At 29.9% G+C, this 26,274-nt stretch overlaps 3 protein-coding genes across 9 annotated transcripts in view; 2 read left to right on the forward strand and 1 right to left on the reverse strand.

Moving 5' to 3' along the window:
* amx (TM2 domain-containing protein 3 almondex) overlaps window positions 1–1,651 on the forward strand; it is a 54,584-nt gene extending 52,933 nt beyond the window's left edge. For all 4 annotated transcript variants that reach the window (XM_075359664.1, XM_075359665.1, XM_075359662.1 and 1 more), the window contains exon 6: window positions 1,516–1,651. In XM_075359664.1, coding sequence (XP_075215779.1) covers window positions 1,516–1,651 — 136 coding nt within the window. The remainder of the gene's footprint in view (window positions 1–1,515) is intronic.
* Window positions 1,342–18,568, reverse strand: LOC142321514 (uncharacterized). 3 transcript variants are annotated; one of them, XM_075359659.1, is made up of 4 exons: window positions 18,162–18,568; window positions 12,250–13,843; window positions 3,387–3,507; window positions 1,342–1,771 (listed from the first exon to the last, which is right to left on the reverse strand). In XM_075359659.1, the coding sequence occupies exons 2-4, from the start codon at window positions 13,794–13,796 to the stop codon at window positions 1,682–1,684; spliced, it is 1,758 nt and encodes a 585-aa protein (XP_075215774.1). In that variant the 5' UTR covers window positions 13,797–13,843; window positions 18,162–18,568; the 3' UTR covers window positions 1,342–1,681. The 3 variants fall into 3 exon arrangements, with proteins under 3 accessions (XP_075215774.1, XP_075215775.1, XP_075215776.1); XM_075359660.1 differs by lacking the exon at window positions 18,162–18,568 and adding an exon at window positions 17,633–17,788; XM_075359661.1 differs by lacking the exon at window positions 3,387–3,507.
* Window positions 17,881–26,274, forward strand: LOC142321518 (nuclear receptor 2C2-associated protein). 2 transcript variants are annotated; one of them, XM_075359669.1, is made up of 3 exons: window positions 17,881–18,038; window positions 21,424–21,514; window positions 25,867–26,274. In XM_075359669.1, the coding sequence occupies exons 1-3, from the start codon at window positions 18,016–18,018 to the stop codon at window positions 26,158–26,160; spliced, it is 408 nt and encodes a 135-aa protein (XP_075215784.1). In that variant the 5' UTR covers window positions 17,881–18,015; the 3' UTR covers window positions 26,161–26,274. The 2 variants fall into 2 exon arrangements, with proteins under 2 accessions (XP_075215784.1, XP_075215785.1); XM_075359670.1 differs by lacking the exon at window positions 17,881–18,038 and adding an exon at window positions 18,643–18,763.

Raw genomic sequence — 26,274 nt, forward strand, 5'->3', positions numbered from 1 at the left:
TCAATTGAACCTTGTTGAAGATGATCAGAATTCTACGGTTGATGAGACCACTTCGGAAATAAAAGTGCCCATCCATTAACATAAAGCACCTAGAGTTCAGCAAAGTCTGTGAGAGATAGGTTTTAAGATTTGAAATGGTGAGACATGGGTTCTTTATTACATTCCGACTCGAAATCGGCTCATATAGTTTCATAAAAATGGAGAGCCTTGAATCGTAAAGGTGAAAACACATCCGTTAACTTAAATTCTTCATTTTTTGGACCAGAAAGGCAACTACACGTCGTTTTTTCCACAACCGTTGCACTGTAAATGGTACTTATTAGTTCCTGCTCTCGGAAAAAGTGAAAGCCACCTATGGAAACAAGACACAGTCAGCCGATCGATCAGAGGTGTGATTCTAGTTCATGACTACATCAGGCTTCATATAGTCATTAGCAATCGGAATAAGCTGGATGAAATTTACTGAGGATCCTTAAAACATCACCCGTACGATCCAGATCCTCTTGAGATTAGTGTTTGTTTGGGTTATTGAAAGAGGCACGGAGAGGAAACCAATACCATAACAACGTAATAGAAGAGTTAGTGCGCAATTTTATTGTGCATAATACGTTTTCTGAACAAAATACAGTTTTCTTATTCATTATTTATATTTTTCATAATATTCCCTCAAAAACTGAGTATTGTTTTAGAAAATTTTACATAGTTCTTTCAACGATAAGTTATTTAAAGCTTAAGTGTTATTCTGAGCAATTGTTATTCACTCTGTCTCACTCCATCCCACTTTCTCTCATCTCGGTCTCTCTCTCTCGCTGTGTGTACGGGTTAAAGTGTGTATTAATTTCCTTTAATACATTTGGAATTCGTGCTCTGTATAAATTTAAATTAATAAACACATCACTTAGGGGGATTATTTTTTGTTTTAGGGATCAATTTTTTTTTAGAATACCAATAACATTTTGTTTTGTTATTTAAGGATTATATTTAATGTAGAGATATAGGTTTAGAGGTAAGTATGTTAAGTCAGAATTCATGTACTGAACTGCATGCAAAACCTGGTTGTTAACAAATTATTAAAAGATTGCTGAAAATTCTGCTGTATGTTTTTTTCACTGCAAAACATTTATATTACTGGAAATAAATAAATAAATATTATTCAACTTATTTTTTATTATAAATAAAAAACAATTAAGCACATTATCAAAGCATTTATTTATTTTTTGTATTATTAACCATTTTAAATAACTTCATTTGACTGATATTTTATTAATCAAACTATTCTATCTTACATCACACTAGAAAGAATTAATCCATGAATGGTAACTTTTTTAACTTCATAATAGTTATTTAGGTCACATTAGTAATCTTATGTCATTCATCATATTCTAGTTTATGTTCATTTAAAAGTTGATGAAACTTTTGACCAAAATCATTGTTTTAATAAATGCTAGTTTATGTTCTTCAATGGTTATTTCTGTTTTGATGATAATTCTCAGTCTTATGTTTTTTTTTTTTTAGATTTTACCTCGGTCACTGGCAAGAAGGTATTGGCAAACTGTTCAGTTTTGGTGGTCTAGGTGTATGGACGTTAATAGATGTTGTGCTGATAGCAATACATTATTTGGGACCTGCAGATGGGTCACTTTATACTTGAATTACACTTATTTTAAATAATCAAAAAGAACTAAATATAATCTTCTTTTAATCTTTGGATGTTATCTTCAATTGTCACAAACAAATGCTCATTTTCCTTATTGATAATATCTTCTGTTATCTGTAAATAAAACAAAAATTGTATTATTCTTAAAGTGCTTATCAGTTTTACCATTTGCAATAACTTTTTTTTCTAATTAACATACTTTTGTTCAGTTATTAATTTATTAATAATATTATATCCTACACAGTGATATACCGGCCCTCTGATGTAATTAGCGTTGCTAGCTACTGAGTTCATGGGTTCAGTTCCTAACCTGAATAGAAACTGAAAAGGATATACCATCTACACTAGGGTTATCTACTGGTTAAGAGAATCATTTCTCAATTTAGATGTTTGTGAGAATGTGACAAGAATGATATGTGAGAATGTGACAAGAATGATATTCTTGTCAAAACCATATAAAACCTAAATTCTGAGTCAATTACTCACTAATAAACCTTATTACTCACTATTTTTATTATATATAAAACTGAACATTAATATTTTTATTAGATATTTAAATAAAAAATAATGACTACTGTGGAATTTTTTTTATCTAAAGTCAAACTTTTATCTCCTGTATTTCATTCCCCACTATTGTTGGTCATTTACTTTCAACTGCCATTACAGTGGCTATTGATAATCATGCCAGACTGAAGTACTTTAAGATGTCAATCAGAGAATATAATATGTTGTTGAATTTTTTTTTAGATTGTAAATAATATTGTATAGTATTTTAATATATCAATCAGAGAATATAATGTGTTGTTGAATTTTTTTTTAGATTGTAAATAATATTGTATAGTACTTTAATATATCAATCAGAGAATATAATCTGTTGTTAATTTTTTTTTTAGATTATAAATAGTATTTTATTATGTATGATTTCTGTATCATTACATATTTATTATAATTGAGTGATCTAACGAGAACTAAAAATAGTCCTCAAAAGTTAAAAAAATTGTATAAATATGGAATAAAATCAAAGAATTAAAATTAATAATTTGCAATACACTGTTTTTAGAATACTACTCTTATTTTCTATATGTATTATTATTGTTTTAATATACTAAATTTTGTTTAGTTATTTATAATAAACATTTCAGTAATAAAATCAAGGCAAAAAAAGTTCTGTTAAATTATAGAAAGTTAATTTGTTCCATGTTATTGGTAGAACTTGTTGCATTTCAACAGTAATTCCTTTTTCTACATTATTTTCAGTTTTTCTTTTATTCGTTTAGTAAACAAATACATTGGATTATATCAAGAGACCCAGAAGACAGTGTTTATGGCTAAAGACACTTAATTTCATTTTGTCTAATATTAAGTAACTTGTAAGTTATTTTGTAATTATAAATGTTTCTAGTCTTATTTTTAATGTTTTGTATTTTTAAATAAATATCTTTTTTAAAAAAAAATCTTGTAAAATTTTTTTACATTCATTTCCATTATAGTTCAGTGTATTAATATTTTTCAAACACCATGCAACATCCAAACTTTTTTACCTAACAATAGAAGAATGACTGTTATTAGTCAATTCTAAAATGATTACTACATTTTAGAGTTGTAACAGAGAATTTTTTTTATTTAACGAAAGAGTAACCTATGACATTTTTATACAATAAGTTACTTTAAAATTTTTTTTTTTTCCAGAGAAACCCAGTTTTATTTCATTTTTGTGTATTATACTCACAGTAATTACTTTATATCCCAGTGTTTTTAGTAGTCTGAATTTTAATTTCATATAACCATTTGGTATTAATGTATTGTATAAACATACTTTGCTGTACAACACTTCGATTGCAATCTTATATCTGTAACAGTACACATTTGAACCTAAGATTTAACGTAAAAATATATTAAATATTTTACTCATACTGTTCCATAATAAAAAAAAAAATATATCTATGATGAAGTATTAATTGTAAAGTTTATCTATGAGAGAGTTTATTGGCTATTACAGAATATAAAAAAGAACTAAATTTTTTATATTGCAAATGAGTGAATACTAAACCGATCATGATTGTATTATATGTAAGAGGCGGCCTTTATTTCTACAGGATTTTAATAGATATCTTAACCTTCCACAGATGTTATGCTTATATGGATGGATAGTGCAAAGTTTTACCTACATAACAAGGGTTATATAAATTTAAATAAATGATGTTCATTAAAAGCAACATCAATATTCAGTACTGTGTATCCAAATGTTTATATAGATCAGTAAATTCATATTCTAATCTATATATAAATCAATCTAACCTTTTTTTTATTCAGTATTATTGTCATCTTAGTAACAACAATTATTTTGCTTTTGTAAGGTTAGATAAAGTTTTGTGTTGTGTTAGTTTTTTAAAAGTTTTTTCTCTTCATACAGTTACTTTGCAGTAACTGTAGTTTATAAATTTGTGACATTAAAAAAGCGCTAGAATCGTGCAATAGTACTGCAAGTAAGATATAATTCCATTATAAGCTTGTGGATGTGATATATAATTTAGATTAATAGTAATTCTACAAAATTAACTCACTTTTTTATTTATATATATATAATATGTATGTGTGTGTAAATATTAAAAAAATTTCATAAATTATATATTTATTAATTTTTTTTTCATCTTTTATGGTCACATAGGATCACTTTAGTCACTCCATTATCAAAGCCTCTTAGAAGGAACTGTTAGGGCCTTGTGGACCTTCCAGTACATTTTCATAAGTTCCAATATCTATGCCTTTTTTGCTATTGAAAATGTTCATGTTGTGAGTTTCTTTCATGAGTGTGAAGCGAGTGTTGTCCTTGATTATTTTTATTTAATTTTATCCTCTCTTTTGGTGTAAGGCCAATTTCCTTCAGACCCTATTTATTATACATATATTTGTTTTCTTTGAAATTCAAATAATTCACTAATATTTTGACCATTGTGTTAAACTTAAGTTAACCTTAACATTTAATTCCAATAATAGATTTTCGTGGATCCTGCTCCTTCAGTTTGTATTGAATTCTACAATTACATTGTAACGTTTTTATAATTTGTGAACTGGTTTCAACTGTTATTTTGTACTGTCCAGTTAGTGTTATTTTACAGTCCAGTAATGGACAGCAAAATTTACTTACGTTCATAATAAACCTCAAAATTTATAAAACAACAATTTTGACAAATTCACAAATCATAAAAACAGTATGTTTTAATGTAATTGTAGAATTTAATACCAACTGAAGATGAGGGATCCACAAAAATCAATTATTGGAATTAATGTGGTAAGTTTAGCTTATCTAATTATTGTGATCTGGTTATTTATATTTCATTAATTTTTTTTTTTTAGGGCGAAAAACGGTTGGACGTTATCATCGCCCGGAAAATAAATAAATAAAAGTAATTAAAGTTGTTACATAAAATTAAAACTTAAAACTACTATCACAGGAAACAAAATCCAGAATGGGTGTAAAAGGCCCATTCTCGGATAACAAAAACACTAACATGTAACTTAAAACTACGTTAAAAACTATCATATTAAAAATAAATAAAACTTAAAATTAAAAAAGGAAATAAAACTTAAAACTATTATATTTAAAGTCTTACAACTAATATCACAAAAATCTTACAACTAATATCACAGACGAATTTAAAAAACATAAAAAAAAAAAAAAAAAATATGAATATATATATATATATATATATAAAAAAAAAAATTCTGATAGGGAGTGTAAAAGGCTCGCTACTTGGATAACAAAAACAATACATAGGACTAGAGTAATTAAATTTTTTGTATTAACCCTGTACTACGCAAAAACAGAAACATCCGGTTTAAAACCTCCTTATCATTACACAAGATACCAAGGATGTTTCTGGGTAGTTTAAATTTACGACGCAATGCTGCATAACATATGTAGTCCACGAGTTTGTGGCGCACAGTCATGCGGCAGTTGCATCGTGCGCATAGAGGTGCTTGTCCTCTTGTAAACAGGTACTCGTGTGTCCTATTCGCAGTTGACAGAGAACTACTTCCTCACGCCGGGGTTTTCTGTATGAGGAGTCCCATGGTAACACAGAATCTTTAATCTGACGGAGTTTATTATCAACGGTAGCCGTCCAGTCACCTTGCCACCTTGCTCTTAGTAATTGTTTTACATAGTTAATGAAATCAGAAGTAGCAACTCGGGTGGTGAAAGGAGGCTGGTTACATGCTTCTTTGGCAGCGGAATCTGCATGTTCATTACCTGGAATCCCTACGTGGCTAGGGACCCAGCAAAAACTTAATTCTGTGTTGCGGTTATTCAACTCAGCGATTGCGTTGTAAATTTCAATGACGATAGGATGTTTAGAATAAAAGTTTTTTAAGGCTTGGAGAGCACTACACGAGTCACTGCAAATAAGAATTTTTCTATATTTAGGGTTAATGATGTTTAGAGCCTTATTTATAGTGTACAGTTCAGCGGTAAACACACTCGTAATACCAGGTAGACCAAACATATAAGTTCTTTCATTGACAACAAATGCACATCCAACTGTATCGTTTTGTTTTGATCCAGCAGCGTATATAACCGCATCTGGTTTTATCCTGGAGAGAACACACTGAAACATTTGCTGAAAGACAATAGATGGTGTTGATTGTTTATTGTATGTCGTAAGGTCAAAATTAAAATTTATAAGGTTTATTCTCCATGGAGGATATGAGCAAGGATACATAGGAAAGAATGACGGTGTGTCAACATTTATATGCTGCAGCAGACGCCAGGTACGGACACCCACAGGTGCAGTACGACGTGGATGGTCCTCATACTTTCCTAGATTAGGATTTCTAAAGACTGAGTCAAGAGCCGGGTGATTTGGCTGTCCTCTGAGGCGAGCAAAATAAGATAATAAAAGCTGGTCTCATCTATCCCAAAGTGATGGTTCACCACAGTCTACAAGTAAGCTTGCGACAGGACTTAATCTAAACGCGCCTGTGGCAAGCCAAAGGAAAGCATGATGTATACTATCCAGCATTTTAAGCACGAATTGACGAGCTGAAGAGTAGGCGACACAACTATAATCTAAACGGGAGCTAACAAAGGAATAGTAAAAACGTATCATACATGACCTATCGGCTCCCCAGTTGGTGTTAGTAAGGACTCGCATCATATCTAGTAGTTTGGAACATTTAGTTTTCAATTCTTTTAAATGTTTGATCCAAGTAAGACGGCTATCAAAAAATAAACCTAAAAACTTGACGTAAGTAGAGATAGTAATAGTCTCTCCGTTCAGAAAAATTTGCGGAATAGAAGGGTTTCGTAGCCGAGAAAAAACTACACATGTTTTTTCGGATGAAAATGTGAAACGAGTAATCCTGGACCAATCTTCAAGGTGAGATATAGTGTTCTGCAGTAGTCTCTCTGCTGTAGGTGTTGAACGGCTTGCAATGTAAATAGCAAAGTCATCAGCAAATAGAGAACATGAGACAGGAGCCTGCACACATTTGGTAATATCGTTTATGGCTAAAGAAAATAAAATAAAGGTGGCACTTAATACACTACCTTGGGGCACTCCATTCTCCAAGATGACACTATCTGAGAGCGAATCATCCACACGAACACGAGCCATTCGGTGATTTAAGAATCCCCGGATAAAAGCAAGTATATTGCCCTTGATTCCCCATTCTTTGAGAGTGTTAAGAATACCATGTCGCCAGGCTGTGTCATACGTCTTTTTTATATCGAAGAAGATAGCGACGAGGTGCTGTCGATTTAGGAAAGCGTTTTGTATGGCTGTTTCTAGTGACACTAAATGGTCAATAGAAGATGGTCCTTGTCGAAAACCACACTGTTCTGGAGATAGAAAGTCATGTTTCTCCAAGTACCATGTAAGTCTGCGGTTTACCATTCTCTCCATTATTTTACACAAAACGCTTGTTAATGAAATAGGATGGTAGCTTGAGGGGTTGGTTTGGTCTTTACCAGGTTTTAGTACTGGTATAATAAATGCTTCTGACCAGCCGGGTGGGAAGTCTTGTTCGGAGAATAAACCGTTGAAAATATTCAAAAGTTGTTGTAGTGCCGAATTAGGAAGGTGTGAAAGCATGGAAAGGCGAATGTTGTCCGGTCCAGGGGAAGTGTCCTGTGAGTTTTTAAGTGCATGTAACAATTCTTTAAATACGAATGGAGTGTTTAATTCACCAACCGAATCACCAATGTTTAACGATAATACTTCTATTTGTATCTTGTACCGTTGAAAATCGTTATTATATGATGAGGTGAGAGACACCGAGCGGAAAGATTTTGCTAGCCTATTTGCCACTTCTGAGGGTGATGAAAGGAGTTCTCCTGCATCAATAAGATCGAGAATAGATTGTTTTGGTGATCCGAAAATTGCACGAATTTTCTTCCATACAGTAGACGCGGGAGTAGTGCGTGAGATAGTGCTCACGTATTTCGTCCATGAATTCCTCTTAGCGTCCAAGAATACTCGACGGCACACCGCTCTAGCCCTGCAGTATAAATTTAGATGTTCTGTTGTAGGCCTACGATTAAATTTGCGTAGTGCCTGCCGTCAATTCCTAATAGCATATTTGCAATCATCGTTCCACCATGGAACGAAAGGACGTCTAGGATTACCCGATGTTTGTGGGATATATCTGTTGGCATTCTCAAGTATCATGGACGTAAAAGAAGAATATTGGTCGAGGATGTTCGCTCCATCGTCATACTGAGATTGGAATGCTTTATGGTATCCGTTCCAATCTGCCTTTTCAACAATCCATCCATGCCGGTACGACTTTGGGAGCAGGAACTTTCGTGTGTATCACACTGTTGGATTCACTAACTGCGACAAAAGACGTTTTATTCATCTTTGTCAACTCTGAGATAGTGGCTGTAAGTGAAGCTACTTGATCAGAAAGCATCTGAACAAGTTTTTTAAGTTCATTGCAGGATCCGCACTGCTGATTATTAACGTTTGTAAGAGTTTGTTTCGATGTAGCGGTAGCAAAAGATACATCTGGTTAAACCAGGTTCCTTGAATTATTAACTTTTTGTATTCTCTTCGTGCAGCCGGGAAAGATAGCTTTTGCTCCGTACAGATTTTGAGAATTGCCTTTTCTTCTTCAATCTGAGGAGCGGGCAATCTGAGGAGCGGGCTGTATGTGGACCACTGCAGTTTGCGCATTTTTCACTTTCTTCGCAATTAGTGTCATTGTGACCTTCTTTAGCACATCGAGCACAGATCTCAGATTTTGTACAAGATGTTGTAGTGTGACCAAAACCTTGGCATCTGAAACATTGCCGTGGGTTGGGTATGAATGGTCGTACCCGAACCGAGAGGTAACCCACTTTAATCTTTTCTGGTGGAACAGGGAGATTGAATGTTATAATAAGAGACGGTGTCGGTTCTTCTGTTCCGTTCTGCCGTTTCATAATACGTTTCACTTCAACAACATCTTGGTGTCAAAGCTCGTCAACTATTTCAGTGATATCTATATCTAAAAGGTCTCGACAAAAAATTACACCCCGGCTCGTATTTACGACATCTTTGTTTAATTTAATATATAATAATTATTTAATAAATAATTATATAATAATTATTTAATAAACTTAAAAAAAATCAACATCTCGTTTACAAATAGATGTTCAATAACACAGATTAACAGAATTTGTTTTTTAACACGTGGTACATGAAACCAATTTTTTCTTGTGCTGAAAATGAATCTGAGGTCAGAATTTTTTAATACTCTATGTTTTTGAAGAATTCCAAAATATGAATTTTGAGAATTGTTCTTTTTATTTTTTGTATTACATGACTTTTATATGATTAATTTATAGTTATGTTCTCTGTATATATTTTTAACTCTTTTCCAGTTGTAAAGCATGAAACAATAACTTAAGTCATAACATAAACATTACATATCATGAATTTATACTTCTATTAAAGCATACATGAATAAGATTCATCACATCTGTACAATTCAAAACAATACAAAGTTTGTTGGCTTTGTTAGCCTACTACTTTTAACAGTTTAATCTTTTTCGTCAGAGTGACAATAGTTTTAAGTGAATGAACAGTGAAATATCAATGCCTCATAAGTGTGTAAATGATTTGACAGTTTTTGTTATGTGTATGGTGAGTACACTATAAAGTCACGTAAGAAAAACATTACTCCTTTAGTTAAAAAAACGTTGACCTTTTTTTTAGTAAAATTTTACTTTGTAAAGTCTGTGATCAAGATTAACACATGGGCTTCTCATACAATATGTAGTAACTGTGCAGTTGACTTAAAAGGAAGGTACACGAAAGGCCTTGCCATTTGGTGTCACTATGGTTTGGTGTGAACCCAAACATCACATAATCAATTGTTATTTGTTTAATTAATGTGTCTGGAATTTCAAAGAAGTCCAAACACACTACACAGTATCTTTCATTGTGCCCTGCACTCACATCTTTACCGCACAGTGAATTCATTCTAGTACCAAGTTCTCTGAAAACTTGTTTTGTGAAAATAGTGAAGAAGCAGACATTATAGAAAAAGACAATCATGATTCAGACTTTGAATTACAATTCAGTGAGCCAAATATTATTCACAATGTTAGCTAAATAACTTGTTAAAGATTGAAAACTAACTTGTTAAAGATTGCTCTGAAACCTCCGATACATTCAGACGTTGTGGTTCAGTGCGAGGCTGGATCTGGTTCCGGAACGGAATCCAGATCCGAACAAGTGACCAGTTGGCCCACCTTACAGCGGTGGGGCAGTGAGCTGTGGTACGGTATACGGAGTAGTAGAGCTCTGATACAGCAATTAAAACCCGCCTCACATTTTTGTGAAAATAGTCATGAAGCAGACATTATAGAAAAAGACATTCATGATACAGACTTTGAATTACAATCCAGTGAGCCAAATATTATTCACAATGTTAGCTAAATAACTTGTTAAAGATTGAAACTTATCAAAAAATCAAGCTGAACTTTTAGACTCAATACTGCAAGGTTGGAATTTACTTAAAAAAAAAAAAAAAAAAAAAAATACAAAAATCTTGGGAAATGAAGCCAGTAGAAGGATTTTAATTGCTGAAGAAAATTACTTAGTTTACTGTATAAATATTGAGATTATGTTGCAATTAGGGGGAGTTCATGAACCTGATGAGTAACAACTTTTCATTGATTCCTCAAAGAATAACTTAAAAGCAGTTCTGCTTCACAATAGAAATAAATATCCTTCTGTACCAATCTGTTAGTTATTAATGTGAAAGAAACATATGAAGATGTGAAAATTCAGAGGCAAAGCAGGGTTGGAAACATCTGCGTTTGTCCACCAGGAAAAATTCAAAATCCACCCCTACCCCCTACAATGACTGCTGGTAAACTGATGATAATGGTATTTTGGGACTATAAAGGCCTAATTTACTGTAATACACATTTTATATTATTGTGCCATGCTAGAAAATAAAGTAAATCTGCAATTTGTTTAAACGTACTGGTTCACTCTCAAAAGGCATAATTCTTTATGAAAACATCTCTCATACTCCTCAAAAGACATAGAAAGGTATTCAAGAGTAGGGCTGAGAGGTGTTGCTATATCCACCCTAGAATCCCAATCTTTCACCATCAGATTATCTTTTGTTTGGTCACTTCAAAGAGTTGCACCAACAACAATGAGCAAGTCAAGGACATGTGGTACAAGGGGACATTTTACAAGACACAAAGGTGAAAATTCCTAGCTACTGGAATAATTAAGCTCTTGGAAAGATAGGAAAAATATAAGTAGTCGAGTATTATGTTGAAAAGTAGTATTAGTTTCTCTTTCATTGAATAAATTATCATTTTTCTACAGTTATTTGTCTGTTTAATTATTGAATAACCCTTGTAATATTGTTAGAATTAAAGGTCACACCAACATTGATTTGAGTAAAATGTAATTTATTCAAAAGACAACTCTACTCGCGCTTCAGAACAGTTCCCCTTATACCTATATTGTATACTTCATAGTAATAAATTATTTTTTTATTTCTGTCAGTTATAAGAGACTTGTTTGTCTGACTCATAGGACTATCCAATGTAAGATTATTTTTAAAAACAACCACATTTACTGCATGCATTGCGCATATTTTTAAAGAATGAATCAAGATGCACTTCACACATTGGGATTTTGATATAAATAAAATACCAAGACTATCAATCAGCTATGGAAGTTTTTTTGAAAATGCTAGTGATATAAATCAACAAAAAGTGATTTACTAGGTAAAGCTTTTATTTTTCGTGAAGAATAAAATCATAAGATTATTTACAAAATTCTTAAGCAAGAAAATGCATTAGGTATGGTTGGTATGTCAATAAAAAATATTCACTGTTTATTTCCTGGTAGTTTGGTTGTCCCTGTTTGTGGAGCCAAAAGACATTTTTGATTTCAAATTACCTTAACAAAAAAATTAAATGTGTAAATAAATTTTATATATTATTGGAATCCAGCTTAGTCAGAAAATTCAATTTAACATATAAAATACAAATCATATTTACAAAAACCTTAAATTTAAAATTATTAAAATTAAAAAATAACCTTAAATTTAAAAAATAAAAATGATTTACAATTTACCTTTCTCCATCAACAGTTATACCAGGAATGAATAAATTTGGGATCTGACATTCTAATGTCACATTTTTTATCATACTGTTGTTTGTCATTGCAAGACATTTAACAGCTTGATATGTTCTGTATATAGGATAATGCAACTCAAAAATCCGTTCCATACTTAAATCACGTCCACGGGTTGGCTCAATTAAACTTATTAGCTCATCAATTTTTGTAGCGGGTAATAACTTTTCTATGTATAATATTATCAATAATAAATTCATTCTAGCAGTACCTTTAATGGTATTATTTTTTCCTTTAACTATTATTCTGGAATTAATGACTTTATCCATGAAATCATTCTCACATGGAAATAAAACATTTAACCATAAAATTATCTCTGCTAAACTTGGTTGTTCAATTTGTTCTATGTGATCATTGTTTATAGCATCTTTTATTACTGGAAGTACATCTTTAACAGTGCGTTGTTTCAATGAATCATAACCTAATTCACAAAATGATTTTAGGAGTATGGAAATATCTTTTGCTCTAATATATTCTTTATTTTTATACATAGTTTGTAGTTTTCTTATTGCTGAATCGGCTAAATAATTTATGAGAAATTCATCATTATAAAGTGCATTTGAAAACAATTTCAATAAATAAACATTAGTTGTAAAATTATATTTTTCAATGTCTGCTTCATGTTTGTTTATAATCTTACTGGATAAGTTTTTTAAAAATGAATAGTCATGATATTTAGCCTGGTGTAAAGGTTTTAAAATCGATGTACATAATTTATCATTTGTGAATAACATATCAGTATCTTTATCAATAGCATCAATAATAGCACGTAATACTTTTTTTGATTTTATTTTTGTACCAGTTTTATAAACTGAATTACAAAATATAGCTAATTCTGTACTTGTCAATCCATTAAATATTTTAGTTTGAGTATATAACTTTACTATTACTAAATTCATAATTTCCCTCGCAATTGGATCACCTTTTAATATACTCACATAAAATGCACACTGTATGAAATGCTGCAATGTAATTTCCTTATTTTTTATTATACTTTTAATGTTTTCAACACATGCTAAGTATGACCTTAATCTTATTTTGTTGTGCGTAAAATAAATTAAAGAATCTGTTACCTTAAGAACATCTTTATATTTATCATTGTCATTGACATAGTCGTACATCTGTAATCTTCTTATAAATTCATCATCAACATTTTTTATTACATCTTTATCTTTTATAACATTATATTTACTAATAATTAATAAATAATTCAATAATTCGTCTGTATTTAACAAAGATAAACTGTATTTATTTTTTAGTAATTGTTTTATTTCTGTATTGTTTTTATTCCTAGTTTCATTGATCATCAAACAAGTTTCATATTTTGGACTATTTCTAAAAATCTGAAGAACCCAATAAACAACAGATCTTTCAAATGATTTATTATTATTACATTTAAAAATATAAGCACAAAATATTTTATTTGCAGTTTTAAAATTGTTAGCTAAAATATACTTATTATTCAAGATAAACAGTTTTTCTAACATTATTTTACTGTTTCTACTATAGTTATGTGTTCTATATTTTTTAGTTCCTGAAACAAAAATTTTTATACTATAATATTCTCTGATATCATAACTACATCATATGTAAACAATCTGATCTAAAATACAATATTTAAAAAAAAAATAATACAGCCATAGAATATGGTTCATAATACACTATGAGCCCCCTTCAAAGGCATATTCAGGCCCTTTGCAGACAGTAGGCCATCTTGTTCACAGTCTCTCAGGATATTAGTGTACTTTTAATGAGGGTGGAAGCAATAAATTGCTGATCAATGATTTTGCTAAAATTAATTATGTGTTATAAAACAAACTGCTATTTCACCAGATACTAAAGAACCATCTGAGGTGAAGTCATACTTCCTTAAGCACCAAACTCATCTTCAGAGTTATGTTAATATTTGTTTTTACCCCCTCCCCTTGGCTGGACCCACAATTAAGTATAATGCAGCCCAGGAGAGTGTCCATTACTCTAATGGGTCTTCCTGCCTGCCAACTTAATATCCGGCATGGCAGGTCAGCCCGCCGATTAGATCTTTTATTTGCGCCAGCCTCTAACCCCCAGTGTAGGGATGCCAGACCCGGCTATGCCGACCTTGATATCCCCACATCAGAGACCAGGACTCAGTCTTTTATGTACTTTGGCTGGCCCATGCAGCTGGGGCTGTCCAATTCTGGAACTAATATCCTCTTCTTCATTCCTTAACATCCTTAGCCATTAAGACGCACTTTGCATAGTTGTCAAATGTCTTCCAACAGGCCGCCATAGATATTATATGTGGTAAAAGGGCCACTGGAGTCAGGTCGACGATTTCAGCATGAGTCTGCTGTTCCTCCCATTTTGGGCACTGGAGTAGCATGTGCTCTACTCAGTATCTAAACAGAACATACAAATAGGGAACTTGCGCCTACCTATACAGTGGGGATAAACTCCAAAGCTGCCATGCCCTGTAAGCACCTGTGTTGTGTAGTAAGTGAGGTCACCACATCTCCTGGAGCACCACTGTCTAAAGACTGGAATCACACCCCTTGTCCAGGCAGCCTTGTCGCTGGCCTGCCACCGCTCTTGCCAGACATCAAAAATCATTCCTGCTTAAGGTCGCGGCTATCCCGGCATGCCTTTCAGCTCTCTCCCTCACCAGAAGGTCAATTGGAGGGACACTCGCCAACACACAAGCGGCCTCATAAGATGTTGTACGATACCCAGGAGCATGCGATGATGAAGGCTCCGCAGTCTGAAGAGATTCCTGTTGTATGCCAATTACAGGGTAAATGTATGTGTTGTCTACATTATATGTCTAGATTGTTTTTATTGTTCATGATTTATAGTAACGAGTGCTTCTATGCCGTATGTGACTCTTCCAACCATATCCATGTTTAAAACTTCACCTCATTTGTTTATTATGAGTGTGTACCAAGTTCATCACTGAACTATATTTATAAAAAAAATTAGAGAAATCATTTTCTTAAAATTAATATATTTCAAGGAGAAAAAAAAAGATTAATGGTTTTTTATTTGTTTTGCAGCCACATACTGATAAAGTTATAATTTACACAAATGAAAACAGAAAAAAGATTCTATTACTCATGGGTTGAGGCAGTGTTTATATAAAACATTTACTTTAGAGGAAAAAAAATTTAATTCATAAAATATATTGGCTCTGAATCATGCCAGTGTACAATAAACAGTTGTGTTTCAATTAAATTAAATTTTTTGAGAATATTACATTTAATTTATTAGTATATAACGTAGTGTTTTTCCACTATGTCAACAGGAAATCTTAAATCAAAATTGAAAAAATTATTTCAAATAAAAATTTGAAATATAAATAACGAATATAAATACATTCTATCTTTTGAAAGAATTAAAACATAAGTTCTACAAGATTTCAGTCTTTAAACCAAAAGTATAACTATGATTTAAATAATTAGTTTTTTAACACGAAATAGTTACTGGAAGGCATTGCTGAAATTTCTCAAATATCTGTTGGGCATGATAAAATCTATAAAAATTATATTTAGTATCGATTTGGATTCATATATTTCATTCTGGAAATAATATTTACTGTTTCTATGAGTGATAGACGTTTGGGACCTGTTGGGTGAAATCAGGTAGTCCTGGAATTCTGTTACTAAAATGTAACTCCAGCATGTAAATAGGAAAAAAGGAGCTTTTCTGCTAAATGTCAAGGAACTATCAGGCTAATTTTATGTTATAACATTAATCTACATTAAATAATGTTTTCATTTCAATTTTTGCAACAGTAATTGTTAAAAATACAGATAAGATATGCTGATGATTGAATCTGTCATCAAACTGTACTGTTCTGTCAAAAGTCAGTACTCACTTTGCTTTCTTTATGCGTGCAACTGTGGTTAAAAGACAAACACAATGAAGTCACATTTCTGCAAGATTATGGGATTTTATATAAACACAATTATATGCTCAAGAGTAAACATATTTGCAAAAACATTCACACAATTGTTGTATAAGGTCCAAAAAGGGATGTCATGAATTCGAACAGGTTCATCACTATGAATACATTCCCCATGCATTCAAGAGGAACAAAGAGATAAACAAAACTGTCTTGTTTATGTACTATTTGGCAAAAAACATCATGTCCATCAAATCTTGCAAAGAAGGATTAGAAATCAATCATAATATTATATTGAATTGGTTCATTTATATAAGAGACATGAACCATAACATAAAAATCAGTTACAAGGAAGTTGGTTTAACTGTGGAAATTGATGAGTTTTTCTTCTCAATAGCATCAAATTGGCTATATCACAACAATGGATATTCGTAGGTAATTACAGACAAGAGAATGTTTATTTGTACAAGTCATAAATAGAGTGTGGAAATGTTGCTGCCTGTTATTAGCCAAAGTGTTCACGATAAGTTTGGATGAATAATATACCTACAGGAGTATTTAACATGAGCCCACACAACATATTCACCAGACTGTTAATCTTGAAATAGCTGCTTATATATAGTCAATTGAGAGCACACAAAGACTATATAAACTACAAAATAAATGGAATTGAGAATAGCTAAAGCTGCACCTAGCAGAGTACATTTACAAACAATATAACGATTTTTTTTGCCAGATTCTTCAAGACATATCCAATTACTAATGTCTACAATAAAAGTAAGTAATATTTAATAAAACAATATGTGTGAAAACTTAAATAACATAAAATACATTTACAATAAAATAATGTAATGCCTGACATCTTAGAAATATAACAAATATTACATTCTTGAACTTAAGGAAAGGTCTTAAATAATCTATTTATGCAAGAGGTGGGCATGGAAGTGATATAATACAGAAATGTTTTAAAAAATATAGATACTGCATAATACAAAAATAATCATAATATTACTTATAAATAGAAGTAATTTTTTTTTACAAATAACAACTATTTAAAATAAATGGTTGGATTGATGGTCTCATAATGCCGTCTGTTATTAAAAGTAATTGTTCTTTTATAAATATTTTGGTAAAATTTAAGAAATAGCAATAACTTTTATTTATATCTACTACTGTAGCTTTAATTTTATAATAAAACTGGCAACATGTAATGTAAGTATGACAACACACTTTTTTTTGGATTGGTTTTTGAGATAGACTACAAATATGTTACTTTTTAAGCTACTTCAGCAGTCTGAAAACAGTATTATTTTATAGCAGTCAAATATGTTTACTGAATGTACTCTAAAAAAAAAATGTTTTTTGTTATAAACAATTATAAAATTGATTTAAATTTATAAATTATATAGTTATTTTAACACTAACTCATAAATGATAATTTACTTGAAAATTGTTTGAACTGATGGTTGCAATCAGTCAGCACCGATTATTAAAATAATTGTTCAACATTTAAAACAACTCGGTCTGTCATTAAAAGTTAATAGTTTTGTGTAATAGACGTTTTTATTAACTCTATACTATGCAGAAATTTATTTTGGTAAAATAATGTAGCCAACATATCCATAATTTAAAAAAGTAGCAAAATATTTATACTGCCACTTATACTATGAGCGCACCGTGTAGAACGTCAACGAATAAAAACTGGAATTCGGCGTTCAAATCGGTCGTGTGATTTTTAGGTTAAGTTTACGAGTGAGTTACTAATATTGCAAATAGATATATTTACGGAATTTCATATAGATATAGTGTTATGTTTATATATAGAAATGACGAAAAAATTTAAGTGCAAGTAAGTATCTAATGAAAATTATAAAAATAAGATTTTTAAAAGACGAAAATTCTTACTCTTTAATAGAAACAATTACTAAATGTTTGCATTTAAAATTATTTACAACTTAAAGTTATCTATTACCTTATAATCATCTAGAATCAGTTAACTAATAACATGATTACTGTTTTTCGATATTGAGCTGCAGTGCTCCAATTATTAGTAGCGTACACAACCGCATCACTGATGTCCAAAATTAACCTCAATTATTGTAGAATTTTTGTAAAATAATTTTCGTACGATTATTAACTCTGTTTCTTAGATAAATCCAGAATATTTATTAAAAACTATCATTCCGGACATTTCCACTGTAGGACTGCACGGCTTAAAACTTTTACCAATAATGAAAAACGAGTTACAGTAGTAATATAATTTAAATAAAGGTTATAATTTGTATAATTAACGTTATTTAGATGAGGTTAGCGAGAATAGATTATATTTATATACGTTTCAGTCAGTGACGGAATCATCATAATCTAACCAAACATAACCTACGCTTCTCTCCCTAATCAGCATTATCTTGGTTTTGTTAATTCAGTAATTACTGCTTATAGTCTCATTTTTTAAAAAATGAACTCGTTTAAATCAAGGGATAAACAGTAATTAATATTCTACATATTACAACACATAAGGGTGTGTTCTATACTCTTGTAGAAAAAGCTGCCAAAGTACTGGACTTTCTCCGGGTATTAGTAATTTACAATTAGAGCCAAATAAACTAAATATACATATTTTTTGTAGAGATTAGGAATAAATTTTAAGTAAACATATTCTACAAATATTCTACTTAGGTTAAGCTTAAAAAATTAATTTAAATAAAGTTTTCTCAAAATTTAACCCCTAAAATGTGAAAAAAATTTCAGAAAAAGCTTTTCTACATTTTAGGTTCTGGATCTGTAGTTTTAAAGAATTATTGGCATTTTCTTGATATATATATATATATATATATATATATATATATATGAAGAATAAACCCAAAATTTTTTTTAAGTTTACAAAAAACAAATTTCAGTTTTAAGAAGGGGGTTAATTTTTAAAAATGTATGTATATATATACACAACCTAGGTAAAAAATTTACTTTAATAAACTTTTTTTTTCTAAAATCACCAGAAGAAAATCAAAATTGTTTTTTACTGTATCCCCTCCTAAAAAATCAGATGTAAACACTGCATGACTTTCTAGTATGTGTATTAAATTACTTATACACATTTTTCTAAAATGAAGAGTACATAAAATTTTATTTCATAAATAACTTAATTATTTCATTTTTTTATTTTATTTATTGAATTATTATTTATTGTAAATAAATTTTTACAATCAGAGATTAATAATTATTAGTAAATCAATATATTTAAAGAAAAAAAAAGTAGATGAACTCGGATTTGAACCGATGTGCCTTTCCCTTGTAAGATCCAAATACTTCATTAATTAAATTTTTGTTCGGCTGGAACCAGTGAAAATAAGTACCTTATGAATACTTATGATATATCATTCAAAAGCTCTCAATGAGGGCTTATTACTGCAATTAAGAAAAAGTCCAAAATCCAGGTTTTGGGCTTTTTTGGTTTAGTTGATTGTAATCAACAGGGGAGTGCACAACTAGATGTTACAAGTTTTAAATCCAAAATTTTAGCATCATATGGTTAATAGTTTTTGAGTTATGCAAGATACATACATACTTACAGACATCACACAAAAACTATTCAAAATGTATTCAGGAATGGACAAAATGTATATTTCCCTTGAAATCTGAAAACCGAGATTTTTTGCAAACACACTACTCCCTTTACTATGTATAAGGAACTAAAAAAAGGTTAATACAATCATTGCACCATATATAGAAATATTTGAGCCAAATTTGAAGAAAATCAGTTGATCATACCCGAGATGAAAATCCAAAAGCAGTGCAACACATACATAAGTATTTTTGGATTAGATGATGTAGTCGGACTTAAAAACATAAAGATTTGCAAAAAAAACTTGGTAAACCTTTTTTTTTGAAATAATCACCATACTTTTCCCTTTAATGTAGTTATTCTATATTCTATTATAATTGCTAATTTAGTAATATATAATATACTTATAATGTACTTATACTTATGAATGTAACTTGTTTTGTTTTTACCTAAGCTGTAAGCTGTAAAATTATGTAGTAGTTAAATTACAGAAAGTAACCACTGCTATGTAACTTGTCAGACATGTGATTTCTTTATTTACTTCCTTTCTTAAATTCTAAACCACTCATCACGTTTAATATATGACATTTTGCTTCTAGTAGAACCTTTTAAAATTTTCTCCAGGTATGAAAGAGCAAACAGAGAACCAGTTTTAAGCTTTTTTAATGAAAATACTAGCCTGTATTCAAAGGTTTGCGGCATGCTTGAAAGTTCCAAAATAATCAATAAATCTTTTAAGAAGACTCCTTAAGGTGATTGTAATGTTAAGGATAAAATATCCTGCAGAACTTTCTAGAGAAACATTGAAATATATGACCACCATATGAAATAAATCTGTTGTAGTGTCAAAATATTAAAATGATAGAATACAAAGATTTTTAATGTAAGATCAAATATTGAATATATACTCAAGATCAAGTATTGAATACATATATGTTAATGAAAAGTAACTTATTTGCAACACAGAGAATGAATACAATGATTTTATGCAATAGAAAGTTGTAAGTTGTTAATTATACTTAGATATAATCTGTTATCCTTCTGATAGTCTTATATCAAGAACATTATAAATCTAAATACTAAGATATTTTATATTATCATTTCATTTTTTAAGTATTTATTGCAACAAATATTAGCTGAAAAACACAACTCTTATGTTTAAAATATATATCAGAACCTACTGTCACCCAGCTAAAATAAAAATGAATATATTGTACTTAATTATTTAAAACAATATTTGATTGTAAACTATAAATTTTTATTTATATAAATATTATTGCCTATACTTCTTAGTGTAGCTGCATTGTTTTTTTGTTGAAGTTACATGATACTATAAATTCCTGTATGTCTGGGTATTATCTGTATAATGTATTATGTATCAATCAGAATAAAAAGTTTTTTTATTAATTTGTTTTTTCATAAATTTATTTGTACTGTTTTTTTTTATTGCTGTATCACCTCTAAAACAAGCACAACCAAAAGTAATTAAAATTAGTAAGTAATTAAAAACAAGCATAAGTCAAAGTTTATTAAAATAAATTAAACTTAATGCAGATCTTAACTAAATTATTTATATTATTGATATATATAATAACAATGTGTTTTAAAATGGGTGTATTTTTATGTATAAATTGATTATGAAAATTCAAAATGTATTTTCATATTTCAGGGTTAGCTCAGTGTTAAATAGAAACATTAAAGAGTATGGTAAAAATTACATGTTTGATGACAGTGATGAGACATGTTGGAATTCAGATCAGGTAGAGTATATATATTTTTACTTTATTAGTTTAATTTGAAAATTTGTTAATAAAATATTAGTTATACTGGATGTCTGAGAATTATCTGAACAACTTTGATTTTGAGTAAACATTTGTTTATTAAGATACAAAAACAGGTTGTATAAATTTAGAAACATTAAAACTGAAAGTTTTTTTTAATCTGTAATCAAAGACATTCAATGTGTGCCCCATTTGGAATTCAAAAAATATCCAACTGATAATCAGTTTCATGCCATGTTCATTGTAACATATCCACACTTGTTGGATGTGGAATGCATCCAACACGTAGATGCATTCCACATCTTGTTGGAATGCATTAACAATCCTCTACTTAAGGTCATCAATATTCATTATACAAGTTTTGTATCCTTGATGAAACCCCATAGGAAAAAATCACATGGAGTTATATCCGGTGATTGAGGTGGTCAAGTAAGCAGTCAGTCATGTACATTCCAGCAATTTGGGAAATGTTGAGGGATTCATATACTAATAAACTCCAATATGGCAGCACTCCATCTAACAGGAATATGATTTTGGTTATAACTCTTGAATTTGATGGTAAACAAACCTTTCTAACAAGTCCTGATAGATATTTGCATTAACTGCTGTTTCCAGAAAGAAAAAATGTCCAAAAAAGGGCAGCAACAAATATCAATTTTTGGGCTATCTCTAATATTGTATAGTGTAACTTGTAGGTTCTCTTATTTCCACATTCAAACATTCTGAATGTTCATTTTTTCAGACATATGAAATGTAGCCTCGTCTGAGAACATAACTTTTTTAAGGTAACAATCATCATTTTCAATTATTTCCACAGCAAATTCTTTTCTACCAGTGTAATCTTGTGGTGTACTGTACTGCAATATTTGTAATTTATAAGGATACAGTTTCAATCATTTCTTCAAAACATGGTGAATGGTAGATCGCGGAAGATTTGACTTCCATGGCCCACTCTACTTGACTTACCAGGGTTGCAAACAAAAGACTGACAAATGATCTCCATTTTATCATCTGATTTTCTAGGCCCGCCTGTACCCTTCTTTTGTTCCAACACTGCCAGTTCCTTTAAATTTATCATACCATCAACAAATACTTATCATACTAGAACTTATCCATTGCGTTGAACTTATTTATCTGATTTTGTTTCAATAAACTTCACACATTGTGCTTTTATCTGTGTTTTTATGACAACTGATATACTCTGTTACATATACAATCACAATGATATCTGGTATTTACTGATAGAAACTTTATATATTACATATTAAAGAGAACCCAACTTAATAGGACTATTACTTTAATAGGAAATTAATAAGACTATTACTTTTTTTCTATTAAGACCTCAAAGTTTTTAACATAATTCTCGGACACCTGGTATAGTAGTGCTCTGCATTGGCTTCTAAACAAGGATTCTGTAATTTAAGAATCTTGGCTCATTCATATTTTTTTCACACTGGTAAAAGTAATGAATTGACATTCTTAATTGACTGACTATTTCAACTTGACCCTTACATTTTATCTGTTTTTAATATTTATGGCCAAATGTGTTTTAATATGTAGCAATTTTATAGTAAAATTCTTTGTTATTAGGCAGAATGACATATATCAAACAATATTTTATAAAATTTCCTGTTTCAAAATGGTGGCTACTATCTTTCCTAGAAAAAGGTTGGTAGGGCAGATACTCAAATATAAAAATTTGAAGTGGACAACACACGACTTCCTTGTATGCCTATTAAACTACATTTACAGACTTTTTTAAAATGAAAAGTACATAAAATTTTATTTCATTAAAAACTTCTGATATTTTTTTGAATATGAATTTTTTTTAGTCTGATTTGAACTGATGTGTCTTCCCCCATAAGATCCTAATATTTCATTAATTAAAATTTTATTTGGCTATAACTCTGGAACCAATGAAAATAAGTACAACTTATGATTTAGCATTCAAACGCTCTCAATGAGGGGTTATTACTGCAGTTAAGAAAAAGTCCAAAACCCCCAAAAAATTTGAATTTTGGGATTTTTTTTGGTTCAGTTGATTGCAATCAAAAGGGGAGGTGCACAACTAGATGTTACAACAGTCCTAAATCCAAAATTTCAACATCTATCATATATCTATTCATATAACAAAATATAAGATTTTGATATCTTTAATATATTTCTAAATTTACAACACTGTCTGAGTATTTAAAGAACTGTGGCTATGTTTTCAGACCTTCTGAAATATTCTCAAATTCAAAAAAATATATTCCTTGAAGAATAAAATTCCTTAATCTTTAAAATATTTAATCATATCATACTGTTATCATCTCTTTACAACAGCTCTTCAGTACTTCTTAATTTATTTGTGGTAAGAAAGAAGTAGACTTGACGCACAACAGAGTGAATTGCTTGTTTTCGTAAATAAAAATTTGCTTTAGTTCAGACATTTACAATACCAAACAGTTTTAAGAAAAATTATTATAAAGTAATTTCAGGAATAAAATAAAATGTTGTTTTTTTATTCATGTATTACATTTAATTTTACAACGCTTGTATTTTTATTTTTACTGTATACTTCATTTGATTTTAAACAGTTTATTTAATAAATTAATATTTATTAGCTGTATTATAATAAGGATGAGCACAAGCAAGTGGGAGCAAGTATCTGTGTCTTGTTCTTCACCTTGCCCTCCCTGTCGATCGGCCAAATTCTTTCTTGCTTCTCCTGTTGTGTTGAAAGTAACTTTGTAAATGATTTGCAGTTTTACTTCACCCTTTGTACTTCAAAAATATATCCCTCTCATAATACTCAATACACATTCAATAAAGATTTTTTTTCTTTTTGTAGTTAATTAAAGTACTGTTTGTAAAAAATAACATAATTATTTGGCTTTACATATGTAACATTATTTTCGTGATAAATTTGTTATTTTATTCAGCCGTACATAAGGGGCATGCATCATAGTGATCTAAATCCAAGATGGAAGTTTTCACTGATTTAAATGTTTTTAAACTAATTTTCGATTAAATTGTTATTCTTTGCTTTTACTGATATTATAAATACTCATAGTATTTTATTATTGTAGTGGAATAAAAGAATTGTTTGGTAATAAAATAATTACTATTTTATATTAACTGACAATATTTAAATTTTTTTGCCATTAACTTGCTTTTAATTTAATGGTATTATTAATTAATATAAAATCAAGAATAAATAAAAACTATAAAGTGTATGAGTGTATGTTTATTCAAATGCCCTAAATAAATAACTTTTAATGCAATATATTGATTAAAAACTTAAGCATTATAAGCACTGATTATAATGCTATGAAACCAAAGAGGAATACATCAAAGGTTGTGGAGAGATATGAGAGCTAGAAATTGACTTGCCTGTAGTCGTCTGAAAAAAATATTTTAAACTGTAGTCTAAACAATGAATTTCTAAAGAAATAAACAAACTAAAAATTAATACTTTAAATATTATCAGCACTTACGCGTATGGTTATTTGTCCTAAGGCAGATTCTTTGCACAATGTTCTCCATTTTCCTCTATTGCCAGCCAAATTTTTATGATGCTGGTAGTTCCACTTTTCTTTAGGTATATATATATATATATATATATATATTTTTTCTTGCCTCTCTTTTTTACAACTTCTACTGAGCATGCTAGTGCTGTTTTAATCAATTCTTCTCTCATGATATATCCCAGCCAGTTAGCATTCTTGTTCTGATTAAGCTTTATATCTTGTTCGATCTTCTCATTACCTCATTTTTCTCTTTGTCTGTTTAATCGTTTCCTTATATCTCCTCCATGTTTACATTTCTATTCCTTCATTCTTTCTTTTTGTAATTTTATTAGTGTTGATATTTTATATCCATATAGAAGTACACTCCAAACAATATCACTTCAATATGCATACTTTCATCTGCCTTTGAATTTTACCAAATCAGAGCCTGAAAAGAAAACTAATAGCAACACATGCATGTTAAAATTTTGCACCAAGATCTCCTGGCACTCTATAACTGATCACAACATTATTTATAAACTCATAGATTTTACACAATGCAACTTGTTCTGTATTTTATCAGAAATTTTTGCTGGTATATAGTCACACGAACTAATTCTTCATCTTCAGCTGAAATGACTTTGTTTTTACCAGTTTGTTTCCATTTTAGCTTATTTAAAAATAATAATGAAAAATTATCCACCAAAGAATTATCCACTTAAAAATTACTCATAATTTGTTATTTTTTTAAAAGGAAATAATAACTTGCTTATTTTTTGTTTACTTACTCCCCTTATAAAGTGTACAAATCATTCTGATGAGATTTGTTGTTATGTGCAGGGTTCTCCGCAATGGATAGAAATTCAATCTGAAGAAAGTGATTTGACAGAGATATTTTCATTTGATATACAGTTTCAAGGTGGATTTGTTGGTAAAGACTGTTATTTGGAAGTTGTTTCACCACGGAGTGATGATAATTTGATTTTAAAACAACCTTTCTATCCTGAAGACAATAATAAATACCAGCATTTCAAATTAGATAATAGTGTTAAAGGAAAAATATTTCGTTTTGTTTTTGTCAATAGTACTGATTTTTTTGGTAGAATCGTTATTTATAAATTAAAATTAAATTAACTTTTTTTTTATATTTGTATTATTTATAAAAGAAAACTGTTGTTAGTGTACATTCTGATTAAAGGAAGCAGACACTATCAAAGGATGTATAAAATAAACTATTCTGCTTTTAAA

The sequence above is a fragment of the Lycorma delicatula genome, chromosome 3 (assembly GCF_047948215.1).
Source record: "Lycorma delicatula isolate Av1 chromosome 3, ASM4794821v1, whole genome shotgun sequence".
In the NCBI taxonomy this organism is placed as follows: domain Eukaryota; kingdom Metazoa; phylum Arthropoda; class Insecta; order Hemiptera; family Fulgoridae; genus Lycorma; species Lycorma delicatula.